The sequence below is a fragment of the Podarcis cretensis genome (assembly GCF_951804945.1).
Source record: "Podarcis cretensis genome assembly, chromosome: 16".
Taxonomy (NCBI): Eukaryota; Metazoa; Chordata; class Lepidosauria; order Squamata; family Lacertidae; genus Podarcis; species Podarcis cretensis.
In genome coordinates this window covers 14,563,989-14,578,143 of record NC_137186.1, presented here as the reverse complement: position 1 = coordinate 14,578,143, position 14,155 = coordinate 14,563,989, and the positions used below count along the sequence as shown (strand labels likewise).

The window sequence follows — 14,155 nt, the reverse complement described above, 5'->3', positions numbered from 1 at the left end:
TAATAGTCAATAATAATAAAAGGAAGGGTAGGCAGCGAAGCCAACTCACCTACGTACTCCGGATCCACACGTGGGGAATAGAGGCCGAATTTGATAAAGATGGGGAGGAGGAAGCCAAAACGCACCCACTCAATAACATAGAGGGGAGGAGTCGCTTCGTCTGGCTTCAGTAGGTCGCAGCCCAAAATGGCGCTCTCTCCCGTCCGGCCAATCACAGCACGGGGCTCTGATTCACGGGTACCTGCTGGTGGTAAAGTCAGAATTTTATTTTATTTTTTCTATTTATTCCATGGAATTTATATACCACTTGATTGGGGGGGGGACCCTCAAAGTGGTCTACAAAAAAAGTGGTCTACAAAAAAGGCAAACAAAGGCTTTCTGTGCTGCCTTGAAAAAAAAGGCTTCCAAAAGTTTTAAAAGTTCTAGTCCAGAGGCCGGCATCCCTTGGGGGGCCCGTAGGCACACCTGGACTTTTGAGTAACTGCTGTCACAAAATGGCTGCCATAAGGGGTTTCACACACACAAAATGGCTGCCACATCGAAAAGGAAAAAAGAGAGGCAGGAACACACAATGACACCCAGAATCTCTCTGCCTCCCCAATAGGGGAGAAATAAATGTTTACATGTTCAGTGTAGGTGAGGCTGAAACAGCATGAAAAAGAACTGAATAAGAACACCAAATTGTGTTCAATTCTTTATGCATTGTGTAGTTTTGAGAGAATATTGTCCCGCCTACCCCTGACCTGGTACCAGACACCCCCAAGGCTGAGGACCTCAAGCAGCAAGCAGGGACCCCTGAATCCAATGCTGAAGATCCCCCTTGAGGGGCCCTCTGGCTTGATACCTGGAACTGTCATGAGGAGGAGGAAGAGATGGGGCAGCCCCCCCCCCCAGTCCTCAAGAGCAACAGGTCTAAGTCCAGGCCACACTATGCACCCACAGACTGACAGTCATTGGTCTACTGGTGAGTAAGAGGCTTATCTGTGAGTAAGCAATCCCCACTACTCCATCACAGCTAGCAGCTACAGTGGTGCCCCGCAAGACGAACGCCTCGCAAGACGGAAAACCCGCTAGACGAAAGGGTTTTCCGTTTTGGAGGCGCTTCGCAAAACGAATTTCCCTATGGGCTTGCTTCGCAAGATGAAAGCCCATAGGGAAATCTCCGGGACAGCGGGGAAGCGCAGCGCGTCTTCCCCACTGTCCTCGGACCTCCTCCGAAGGCTGCCGGTGGGGCGGAGAGACCTCCTCCCGCCGCCAGCCTTCGGATGGCTGTCCTGAAGACTTGCGGTGGGAGGAGGGTTTTCCTTCCCACCGCCAACTTTCAGAATGCTGTTCTGAATGTTGGCGTGGGGAGGAAAAACCCTCCTCCCACCGCAAGCCCCGGGAACAGAGAAGCGCTGCGCGCCTTCCCCTATGTTCCCGTACCTGTCCTGAAGGCTTGCGGTGGGGAGAAAAGCCCTTCTCCGCACCGCCAGCCTGGCAAGCGGTCTCCATAGGAACGCATTAATTGATTTTCAATGCATTCCTATGGGAAACCGTGCTTCGCAAGACGAAAAACTCGCAAGAAGAAAAAACTTGCGGAATGAATTAATTTCGTCTTGCGAGGCACCACTGTAGTATGGTTTAGGAGGCAAGAATATGGAAACCAAGCCTTATGAGGAACAGTTGAGGGCGAGACTGAGAGACGATATAACAGCTATCATCAAATATCTAAAGGGCTGTAACATGGAAGATGGAGAACACTTGTTTTCTCTTGCTCTGAAGGGTAGGACTTGATCCAATGGAAAAAAAGGAGATTCTGACTAAGCATCAGGAGAAACTTTCCGACAGGAAGAGCTGTTCGACCGTGGAATCAGCTCCCTTGGTAGGTTGTGGATTCTCCTTTCTTGGAAGTTTTTAAGCAGAGGTTTGATGGCCATCTGTCATGGATGCTTTAGTTGAGATTCCTGCACTGGAGGGGTTTCATTAGGTTCCTTCAAATTCTACAGTTCTGTGGTTTAAGACCTCCCTCGAGTCATCTAGTTGCTGTGAACAAGAAAAGTCTCTGGTTCTCAAGCTCTGGATTCTAATTTTTTGTGCTATAATTTGCCTGAGACTAAGGTTGGACTTCTGCCTGGTTTTGGTTCTGGCTCACGGTGGGACCAAGACTGATTCTCCACACTTGAACTTGGCTTGTTTGGACTGTGCTACATCTGCAACCCTGCCTTCATTGGTGACATCTTTGGTCAAGGCTTATATAACCTGTACCAGAGGTCACAGTCCCACTAAGCAGGGATGTTGTGGTCTTTCTGGTCCCTTCAACTTGCAGGCAGAGCTGGATTTTCTGTGTAATGGGCTCCATCTGCAGCTCCTAATGCTATGCTCTTTGCGCTTTTCCTCATTCACTCAACATGCTCTGTTGCCAAAAAAGTGGCACTCTTGATCCACACCCCAGATCAAAAGTGCCACTTTCCCCCTCCCTAATAGTGTTCCTGTGCCTTTCCAAACAGCAGCAGGACAGGGCAGAAATACAGTGTATTTTTTCTCAGCACACAAATGCAGCAAAGCTTCACCTGCTAAAAGCCAACGTATCACGGGGCTGGGAAGCAAGTTGGCCACACTAATTTGTGAATTACTGCCGCACGGAAAGGCATCCGGAAGCAAAAAGGCAGCTTCTTAATTGAGCAGAGGGAAATCAACAGGCGGAAAGTTAAGTTGCAGAAATCCCAGGGAAAACAGGAGTGCCACACACTTGGCTGGCTATGTAGACTTGAGTCTGCAAGAAAGTTACATTCGTAGGCTCCTTCTACTGACAAATGCAGCCTGGCTACCAATTCTTTCGGCTCCTAAAGTTTCCATTATAAGCAAACAATGGATGATTCAAAGATGTCTGTGTGCTATGACTCCGAATAATGAAACGAATAATGAAAACCAAGTTTCTAATTCCCTAGGCTTAGAAAGACCAGTTCCATAGGGTTATATTAACTTGCACCTTGTAAGAATGTGTTTTATATACTTTATACTGTTGTAAGTTGTGGTGCAAGTAAGGGAACGTAAGTTTTCATAATGTATTTTTGGCGGTCTCCAAGGAAAGAAACAAAAAACAAAAAACACCAAAACAAAACAAAACAAACCCCCAAAAGATTTATTTAAGGAATGGGGAACCTCAGGCCTAGGGTATAAACGCAGCCTGGAGATTTCCAAGCACCAGACAGAGAGACCTAGAGGGCCATGGGCCAGAGGTGCTCCACCTCTGGGCAATACAGTCTTCAGTCATCAACTCCACCCACTTTGGGCTTTGGCTCCGCCCACCACCAGCTGCAGCCCCCACCCAAATGACATTACCCCAGGGTCAGCGGCCCTTCATAGCCTATTGGAAAGACTAAATGCACTGTCAGCATCGTCCTCCAAAAGAGAGACCAATGAAAAACCTTTGCCCACCTTCAGCGAAGCTGCAGCAGACCAGGGCAAGGCGGACAATCCATAAACGCCAATTCATAGCACAGCTGCCCCCACCAGACACCTCGCAGCACCGCCAAAACCGCCCACTTGCCGAAACACCGAGCCGGCAAGCTGACCAGCTGCACGTCTGAGGAAAGAGGTGGGAGAACAGAGGGTCAGGCTGCCCCTTGCAGCTCAGGAGACACCATCGGATGATCCCCGGGAAACCTGGTGATGGAGCCTTGCAGCCCCTATGCCGTTTCTCATCCCCACAAAGCCCTTCGGAGCAGCACCGGTTTCTGCCGCTCTAGCGAACAAGCGAGGAAGTCTCAAGACTTCAGAGCTTTCTGTCGAACTCTGCACCTCAGCATAGACCAAACCCTGTGGGAGCAAAAGATCCAGAAAGGGGAAATTAATTCAGATTTGTTTATCTTTGTTTAAACGTACATAAAAGGTTATTTAGCTGAAGTATTCATGCAATACAATACTGCGGCGCACATCGATACATACAATAGCATACAAAATGCCACAAAGCGGTACAAAAAGTTGTGACTGGCTGACAAAAAATAAAATAAAAGGGGTTTCATTTTATTCCATCAAATCCCCACTCGGCCGTGAAACTCACTTTGGGCCAGTCATGGTCTCTCAGCCTAACCTACCTCACAAGGTCGCTGTGGGGATTAAAATAAGGAGTGGAAGAAACATGAAAATAATAAATGTCTTCAAGAGATACCTGGAAATAAAAAAATGAGGGTCTCCCAACTACATCTGGAGGGCCACAGGCTCCTCAATCTTGTTCTTACTTGTTCTTGTGAATCTGCTCTTACGGACCAGACACTATGCCTAACCGAAATCTACTCTTCTGCAATTCCAGTTCATGGGCTCCAATACCAGCAACAGAGAACAAGCCTGTCTCTACTGCGGCCCGTGTTTTGTTAGCCCCAAAATGGAAAATGAGCAATGTCCCAACCAAAGAAGATTGGCAACTTAAGTTGACAGAATATGAACAACTTGCAGACTTAACATATAGAATATTAAAGGTTGGAAAACGTTTATTGAATATATGGTAAATAATTGTGTACAGCTGAAAACGCTGGCAGCATTAAGATAAATTTGACAGTGTAAATAAGTTTGGATGGATGCAATAATGGAATACTGACTGGTATATTTTTTGCAAAATATGCAGGGATTTAAGATCTGTAAAATGAACCATGGAAAGAGAAGAAGGGAAGGCACTGATATCTTAAGGATGCAACATGAGCATTTGAAATTGTAAAACAGAAAATTTAATAATAATAATTATTATTATTTTAAAAAATGAATGACTCTCGTTCCCCGAGCCCTTGAAATAGCTTAAAATTGTAAAGGGGGATACAGAAGGGTGTGTCACTGTGTATAGAAACTAGCCTACTGTGTGCAAAGGTAAAATTCACAGGTAATTTCCCTGCTCACCAGTCACAGGGACTTTTGAAGGTTGCCCAGAAGGTAACATGGTCCTTGGACATAGAAAAAGTTTCCTGTTCCCTTTTACAGAAGCAAGAAAGCTGATGGACTGACACATTCAACTCTGCAAAAATCTCCTATTCTACCTCCTTCCCTTCCTCAGCCCTCATCTCCATCTCCTTCCTCTTTCCTCTCTCCATCTCCTTAGCCTCAGCTCTCTCTTCTGCCTTTAGGGGGGAAAAGTGAGGTCTAGAGGTAATTTGCCTTCCCCAACTTTGCTCATAAGGAACCTCTGCTTTCCACCTTCCCAACAGACAGAATTTTAGATTCTGCCCAAAGCCCACCCATATCTATTTCTGCATTTAAAACACCCTGGGAAAAAAAGGGGGGGGGGATAACGGGCATCCCTTTCATTCCCCGCTCTCCCTAATATTCTCTCTCCTCCTCTTGTCGTTTCAAATCTTCGCAACTCTTCTAAATTAAAAACACACACGTCTTGGCCAGCAAGTAACTCCAGGCAGACTCCAACTCACACAGGCTCAAGAGTTGTTTGGCCCACTTCACGCTTTCTGATACGATCTGTGCAAAACTCGCTGATGGATGGGCTCTGGGGAAGGCTGCGATTTGATTTTTATTTTAAAAAGCATTGGCTCGAAACTGAAGGCATGCAGGCCAATTCAGGTTAAATTGGGAGAATGGGGCCCTGGAAGTGTACAAATGCCAGCTCACAAAGGAGGCAGAATTCCCCCCCCCCCAAAAAAAAAAGATATTTATTTTGCTGCACAAAGTGTATTGGAGATCGGTTTATTTTTGTTGGTGGTTGGGTTTAAGAATGCCATGGCTGGGACAGTTGCAGAAAACTAGGCCGCATTCACACCAACACGTTTAAAGCTCTATTATATCACTTTAACAGCCATGGCTTCCCTCATGTTGTGGGGGCAAAACAGAGGTGCCTTTTCCTATATCAGGGTAGAGCAACCTCAAAAGCCAAATGTGGCCCTCCAGGACTCTCTGCTCGGCCCTTGGGATCCCCAGGCCACACCCCTCACTGGCCATATGCCATGCCCTGTCCTTTTCGTGTGAACTGAATGTTTTCTTAAGCTGTGTTAATGGCTGTACACTGTGTTGGAAACTCAGATATATAAGCTAGGCGCCAAATGGCTCCTTAAACCAGGGTTTTATTCGCCAAAAATGGAATGCCTAGTTGCCTGTTTTTTGGCCAGACGGCTCAAAGGTCCTATTTTTCAATATGAATCTTTGGTTCCTGAAATTCATCCTGACTGTGCAAATAAAATATAACAGATAGAATTCTACAGGATGGGGTATTAGTGTGTGAAAACAGTCAAGATCCAAGGATCCCCAGGCATGCACCGTGAGATGGTGGAGACGCCCAGTGCCAACCTGGCACCTGGACACCTTCACTTGGTTGCAAGTGGCCGACAGCCAGGTGCAAAATGCACCTGGCAAATTTCAGACACTGGCTGAACACCCATCATAGACAAATTGAACTGGAAAAGTGGAATATTAATACACATTATTAAATACAGACAAACCAAAATTATGCCCCTGGCATTCAGCTGGTACACAGGCAGCATGGTCCCTTGCTGCTACTGTGGACTACAGTTCCGCAGGCAGAACAGGTGTTGTATAGCAAAGCTCAGCTCCTCTTCCCTTTAACCCACACCTAACACTCAGCTTGCCAATCCTTGCTCAATATTAGGGGGTCAGGGTCTTTATCCTAGCATCCCAGAAGGGTTACAGTTCCTCATCAAGTGTGTCTACATTCACCTTCGGAAGAGTTTACAACATGATTCCACCCAGTTCAGCATCCTGCAAAACTTAGTGCACCCTGCCCCACTCTCTTTAAAACGAAAGCAAGTTTCTAGTCCTCATGGGCTGAAAATTGGCTTCAAAGTATGTGGGCAATACATTGTAAATTCTCAGTTAGGGGTGACGGGTCTCTTTCTACTCTGCCTAAAGCAGGGCACCAGGATACAAGGGCACTTGTAAAAGAGGCTGTGTGAAATATACACACACAAAATTATCTAGGCATCAGTTTGTTTTATTTCTCGCTTTCTAACCAGACGATCAATGACCAGGGTTGGCACTTCTGTGCCTGTAGCTCACTGCCGTTCCCCATGATTACTGAAGCAGAAATGAATTTATGTGAACTAATGGGATGTGTGCCAATTTTCATGATTTACACAAGTTGCAGAATTCCTCTTTTCTCCTGCACATTCCTTCTCATCACACTGATGAAGTTTAGACTGTAAGCACCTCAAGGCAAGAGCCTGTACATGACTGCACCACAGCAGACATGAGAGGCTACTGTGCGTGCAATTTCACTTTCGAGTATCAATTTACTGAACCTGCACACACTTTTATACGAGAAAAATCCATCTTGGGTTGGGGGAGGCATACATTTTCTAAAAACAATGTGCACCTATGTTGCAGCAGGTCTTAAAAGAGACATTCGGTATTCTTGCTCTCAAACAGGAAAGAATACGCCTTCTAAGATGGTCCCTGCTCTCTGCAGTTTTAGTAAGTATATTTCTTTTAAAAATATTTAACATTTCCTCCAATGAACATGAGAAAAGCCTGCTGGATCAGGCCAATGGCTCATCTAGTTCAGCATTTTGTTCTCATAGTGGTCACCTAGATGCCTGTGGGAAACTTTCAAGCAAGACTCAAGCAGCAGAGTTCAAGGCACCACACTTCAGCTTCACAATACCCCTGTAGGGTAGGACAAGCTGGGACAAAGTGAATAGCCCAGGGTCACCACATAAGCTTCTTGGGCAATTGGAGAATCAGAACTTAGGTCTCCCTTAGAGACTCTTAACTACTTGACAGGCCAATGCCTCTCCAGACATTCGGAATAATATTAAAGATAGGCTTCACTGTGTGTGATGAAGTTTCTGCAGCCATTTGGCCAAAGTTGAGTACGATTTCTGCCTTGGTGGATAGCTGACGACAAGCTATTCTCATCCTTGACTGTCACTCCAACCACACCAGCACGCAAAAATAATAACTGGCTGTCCAACTAACTGAGGGCATTATTACAGCTGATCAATTTTTTAAAGCCAATTAATTAATCAACTTAACCATGCAGCCATAACAACCACTCCCACAAAGACTGGACTGGTTGGGAGGGGGGGAGTTCTACCCCTAATTCTCCACACCCTGATTTTGTTGTCGTTGTTGGCCTACAAAATTTTGGTTTCTCCTAGGGCTGCCTTATGTCTGGATTTTCCCGGATATATCTGGGCGGAAATCGGGCCAATGTCAGGGAAAATCCGAGCGTATGGCAGCCCATGTTGGCAGGGCACTTTTTGCAGGTTTTTTCTTTCTTTCAAAAATGGCATATTTTCAGTGATCTTGCCCAAAAACTTTGGCAAAAAAAGAAGAGCTCAACAACTTTTCTGTTTGAAATATGGCAACCCTAGTTTCTCCCTTATCCTGCTGTCCCTCCATCTTGTTTCTTGGTGACACTGCTTTGGTTACTATTCTGCCGCCCACCACAGAGTTCGCTATTAGAAAGAGCTGCAGTTCCCCACCCTGGTGTGCTGAAAGCCGCTCGCCCGCTCCAGAGCTTTCGGCTGATTTTTTTTGGAGTGCATTTTATATTGTTTCGTTAGCTACTTTGACTTTAAGGGAAACTGGGGTACAAATGCTTTAAATGAACACAAAAAGGAACACAGTGCAATTTCCCCCTCCTCCATCAAATAATCAGGACTGGACAGGGATGCATGGAAAGGCAATCTCAGAAAGCTTTTATGCATGGTGGCTGGATCAGGCCAAAAGGCCCATCTAGTTCAGGATTCTGTTCTGACAAATGGCCAACCTACATTTAAAAGCAGGCGAATTAGAGAGAGGAAGAAGCAATTTTCTGGAAAGAGAGGAGCCGGCTAATACACTTATGACAAAATTAGAGTTGCTCAGTTACTTTGTCTTCTAGGGAAAAGTTTCCAGCTCCAATTATTTATGAGAATAGCAAACCAAGAGTAGCAAAATCTCCTACAGATTGCACCCCAATTCCAGGTGAGAAAATCCAACCCATCAAACCTCCCCTTTGGAAGATCCCTCTATACAAAATATCACTACCGTGCTCTGCTTCCTCTGGGCCCCACTGGCAAGCGACCAAACACACCGGCAGCCTTGCTGCTTTCTAATGAATAGATTTCCACTTTTCAAAGTAAAATAAGAACTCCTCTCAGCTCCGTAAGGAAAACAGACAGGGAGAAGGAGGATACTGTGCTTTTGCATGAGGAAAAGTGCTAAAATAGTTATTACTGATGATAATCGGTATCGATTGTGATAGTATGTGGGCCAAGCTCCCATTTGCCAAATCTCTTGCTGAATTGTTCGAACAGTCTTCCTCTAGCCTGAGCCCCCAATCGCAAAGGGAGATCGGCCTCCATTTCCACCCCCAATAAATTTCTGGGGGAAGCGCTGGAACAAACAGCCAGTGCTGCATCTGGGATATATGCTCATGATGATCCAGTGTAAACGCAATAAAGCGACTTGGGATATTTTGTATTAATGTGAATCCACAGCCAGGCGCCACCTTTCGGATTCACTTCCAAAGGTTCCAAAGCTTTCAAAGCACTCCAAAAACTGTCCACCAGGCTGGATATTTTAAACAAAGGGGAGGGGGTGTTGTTGAAATGAACCGTCTTTGAACCTGCAGTCGGTCACAGTCTCATAAGTTGGAAAACCTCCATATTTGGCTTTACACACTTTGATCCCCCACGCCAGGAGTTTTCAGCTCAAAGACACAAGACTTCCACACTGCCTTGTTCCTGAGTGTGAAAAACCCAGAAGTCCTGCCTGCTCAGCCCCCACCTCTTCGAGCTGGGAGGGGAACCCAGGCACCCTGAGAATCCTTCTAGGCCAGAGATGGTGAGTATCAAACCCAGGGGCCAAATATGTCCCTCCAGTCCGGCCCTTGAGACTCTCCCAGGGCAACATCTCATCCCGGTCCTGGCTTTGGTTCCACCTGGGTGGAATTTGCCCCTGAACTCCAAGCCCTCTGCACAAAAGGAAACCGTGCATTCACTGTTCCTGCCCACTTGGAAGCCGATCCCATACATGCATGTGGCCCAGGGAAGAGTGTCTCGAAGGGAATGTGGCCCTTGGGCTGAAACGGATTCCTCCCCCCCTTGCTCTAGAACAGACTCTCCAAGACCACCCAGTTCTTCTCCCTGGCGGGGATGGAAGCGGAGGCTCTTACTTCCTAGCGACAAGCGTCTCCTCCGAGCAGAGCCCCCGAGGCTGTTTCCGACTCTCCACCGCAAACCACTAGACTTCTCTTCCCTCTCGCTTCAAAGCTGGACATGGAAAACCGCGATTCTGTGGATGGGCAGACCTCTCCCCCTATGCGCGCGGCAGCAGAGGTGCAGGTCCAAACTGCTGTTCCAGACTCCCCTCCCTCTGGGGAGACAACCCAGGCGTCCTGGCTCTCCCGGATCCGCCTCCCCAGCCCCCTGCCCGGCCCCGCTGGAGTTGGGAGGGGGAAGCAAGAGGAGGATCGCCGACCCACCAAACCCCCAAACTCTCTCCTGAACAGTTGGGGGCTCATTCGCCACAAAAGCTTCAGCTCCTACCAATTGCGCAGCCTCTCGAGACTAGGGGAAAAGCGCACGCATTATTATTAGATCCAGGCTCAAGGCGAGGGACCCCATCGCCCTCCTGTCTCCGACGCACAGAGGGTTTGTTTGTTTTTTTACCTGCGCCCTGGCGCCGCTTTGCTGTGCCCCCTCCCAGGGAGGGCTTTTCCGTCCCGGCCAGCCTCTGAGCTCCGGCAGCCGGCTCCATCAACAAGTCCCCAGCCAGCAAGCCGCGGCGCTCCCAGGCAGCTCTCACCGCTTGGGCGCAAACATTGCGCGCAGGATCGGCGCTTGGATGTGCGCGCGCCCCTTTAAATTTCGGAATACCCTCTTTTTTCCTGCGATCAAAATTTTAAGTATTTTCCCCTTTCAGTGTTCTCGCATCCCTCCACCCGCCTTGCAAGACACCGGATTCCCCTCAAGCGCAAAATAAGAAGGCGCGCGCAATCCGCCTGCGCTGAAATATAAGCGCTCCGATCTCAACTCGCTTCTCTTTAACTCCCCCAGCCAAGCTTTTGGCAAGAAAAACTCGCAGCACAATGGAGGGGCGGGTCCCCTGGCCCCCTCCCTTCCCCAAGCCGCTTTGTTGCCACAGGAACAGCCAATCCCGCGCCCAGAAGCGCCTCTTGCGCCTTCCAAACTCACTAATCAGAAAAGCGGAAAGGCAGGACTTGAGAGCTTTTAAAAGAGGGGGCGGGCGAGGCTATGTGTGGATTTATAGCCATCAATGTCCGTTTCGTTTGCAAAGGCTTGTGGGAGATGTAGTTCACCCCCCCCCGTGGGCCAAGGGCTCCTCTATTGATGCGGAGTGCCTCCTAGTGGAATGGGCTGATGAGCCTGTTGCAAAGGGTGGTGATCTCTTCCCTCCCCATTTTACAAATGATTGCCCCCCCCACCCTCAGAGCCAAAGGGGCCCCACCTGTCTTTCTAAATCTGTTTTGATAATGCTGTTTTACTGGTTTTTATGTCGTCTCTCCATTCTGTTTTATTATATATTTATTACATTTAGTGGTTGCTTTTTAACCAAGGTAACTCAACATGACACACAAACAAAGAAACACATACATTGAAAAGGGAAAACGAATAAAATCCTATTTTTCAAAGGCAGGATTAAAACATTCTATCCACAGGTAATTAAGAGCCAAAGACCTGGTGAAAAATAAATATTTTTGCTTGGCGTCAGGTGATGATTACAGGGCCCGGGTCGTTTCATATGGGGAGAGGCAGACCATGAGGTGTTAGGGTCCTGAGCCATTTAAGGCTTTATATGTCAAAACCACCACTTTGAACTGGGCCTGAAAACCATTGGGCTGTCAGCAACTTGGCCACCGAATTCTGCACCAAGTCACCTTTAATGGCAGTCCCACACATAATGCATTGCAGTAATCTAACCTAGAAGCTACCTACCGGAGCATAGACAACAGAAGTTCAAATGTTTCATTTTTTGAACACCACTTAAATATTTTTACTGAGCAGTGTATAAATGTTTTAAAATGAATGAACTCCCTGAATGAACTTTGGCTATGCAAACTCCAATCCCAAACCCTCCAGGTGTCCTTTTCATTCTGCATTCAGGTGTATTCCGCAACCTGTCATTGACACAATAATAGCGTATTGGTGGCGGATTTCGACTGGACTGTCCACTCATCGTTCCACATTATTAGCTGCTCTGCAGTGCTTCTCTGTTATTGCCGTCTGGAGGGGCACAGCATAATAAAAACTTAAACCTGAACAGTTGTGCTATGAAATATTACAGGATTTCAGCAGGGAGTTGCAAGGCATGCACTGACTAGAAATGGCGCAGCATGCCCCCCATGAAACATTTGCAGGCGCAAATAGTGTAACTGCCCTGATAACATCATGAGCACAAATAATCATGAATGCACAACGAAAAGGGCATTACGGAAATTTCCAGTGAGTTCAGAAGAGCAGGAGTCCCTCCAAGTAAATCCAAGACACATTCTACTTTCCCGATGCTTTTTGGACAGGCTCTGAGATGCACAGGTGCATGATCAAATGTGACTCAACACGCCGCAGTGGGGAGCCCGGTCTCTTGCTGCGGCTTCTAAATTGCCACTCAAACCCAAACTCCCCTTCCATTCTCCACTTCCCCCTGGGCACAAAGCACACACTCCTGTAACTGCACACACATCAGAGCCAGGCAAGGCAGCAGGTGTGTGACGGAGGGATTATTTTCCTCTCTCTAATCACTACCTCAGAGGGGCTGAAACAAGAGATATTGTTTGAAGTTCTCTTTAATCTAATCCTGGTCTGGGCGCAGGAGACATCTGATCTCTCGCTGCGGCGGCTGAGCTGGAAATACCTGTCTGGGCTCAAATCCATCCAGGCCTCCCCCCCTTTATTTTGTCAAAGTTTTAAAATATATTTCCCGGCCAAGGAATGCGTTGGAACAGGGCTCAAATTCCATTCACCCAGCCCCTCTAAGCCTTCACAAGTAGGAGCTGCTCTAGGAATCTGCATTTTACCAAATCAGACCAGGGTGCGTCTATCTCAGTATCATCTAACACAAGAGGTTCCCAACCTTTATTTTTTATTTTTTACACACACCTGTAGGGTCACTTGAAAGTTGCTGAGGATTTTGGTGGATCACTTAATTATTATTATTATTATTATTATTATTATTATTATTATTATTATTATTATATTTGCTTTCTGTTTTACAACAGAAAGCAAAAATAATAATAACTGAGTGATCCACCAAAATCCTCAGCAGATAATTGTAATGTGCTGTGCTGGGGCTTCTTTTATTTGTTATATACAGTACTGTATTTTATTGTATAGGATTCAAATTGCATAGGGATCGCTCAGTCGACAGAAGCATGAGGCTCTTAATCTCAGGGTCAGGGGTTTGAGCCCCACGTTGGGCAAAAGATTCCTGTGTTGCAAGGGGTTGGACTAAATGACCCCCCCAGGATCCCTTCCAACTCTGCAGTTCTACGATTTCAAATTGTGATACAATAGAATGCAATATAGGAAATGAAACAAGCAATAAGCGTACAATCAAAATTCAACAGGAGGTATATGCCATCTCCTGCCTTCAGCCACAAATCCACAGACATGCCATGGACCAGCTCCATGAAATTCCCAAACTCCTGGTGGTCTGCAGGCTACGGTTTGGGAACCCCTGGTCTACACAGACCGGAAGTGGCTCTCCATGCTTTTCCAGTCCCATCGATAGATGCAGGGGATTAAACCAATGACATTCTACACGCAACGCAGATGCTCTACCTCTCTTTTAACTATGAATATTGCTGTATATTCAGCCGCATTTTTGTACTATAGCTTTACTCTGCCTTTCCTCCAATGATTAGCGGCTTCGTCCTCATGACAACAACAATGCTGCAAGGGAGGAGGGGCTGGCAGAAAGAGAGAGGAAGGCTAGATCCAGGCACGTCAAAAAAGCGATTCAGTTAAACGCGTTGTAAACTCATACAGTACAGGGAAATCCGGTAGGGAAAGACAGGACTCCACAGTGCCATCTGGTGTCACAGTGTTGTATTGCATATACAACACATCTAAAATGCTTTTCCTTTACCAATCTAGCTGAGTCCAGAGAGAGAGAGAATGTTACTGGTTTATGGGAACCCAACGAGCTTCATGGCTGAACAGGGAAGCCCTTCTGCCCAGGCGAGCTCTGCTGGGTGACTACCTAGTCCTAGTCCAGC

At 46.9% G+C, this 14,155-nt stretch overlaps 1 protein-coding gene across 4 annotated transcripts in view; it reads right to left on the bottom strand.

The window, feature by feature from the left end:
* The window catches only part of IGSF9 (immunoglobulin superfamily member 9), a 64,222-nt gene extending 53,085 nt beyond the window's left edge, over positions 1-11,137 (bottom strand). The window contains exons 1-3 of one of the 4 annotated variants that reach the window (XM_079957515.1): positions 10,590-11,137; positions 3,421-3,801; positions 50-241 (exon numbers count right to left, since the gene is read on the bottom strand). In XM_079957515.1, the coding sequence (XP_079813641.1) occupies positions 50-241; positions 3,421-3,478 (250 nt within the window). In that variant the 5' untranslated portion in view covers positions 3,479-3,801; positions 10,590-11,137. Of the gene's footprint in view, positions 1-49; positions 245-3,420; positions 3,802-10,093; positions 10,525-10,589 lie in introns of those variants that run through there. The other 3 variants (XM_079957513.1, XM_079957516.1, XM_079957514.1) reach the window with 3 other exon arrangements.
* Between the last annotated feature and the right edge of the window lie 3,018 nt (positions 11,138-14,155).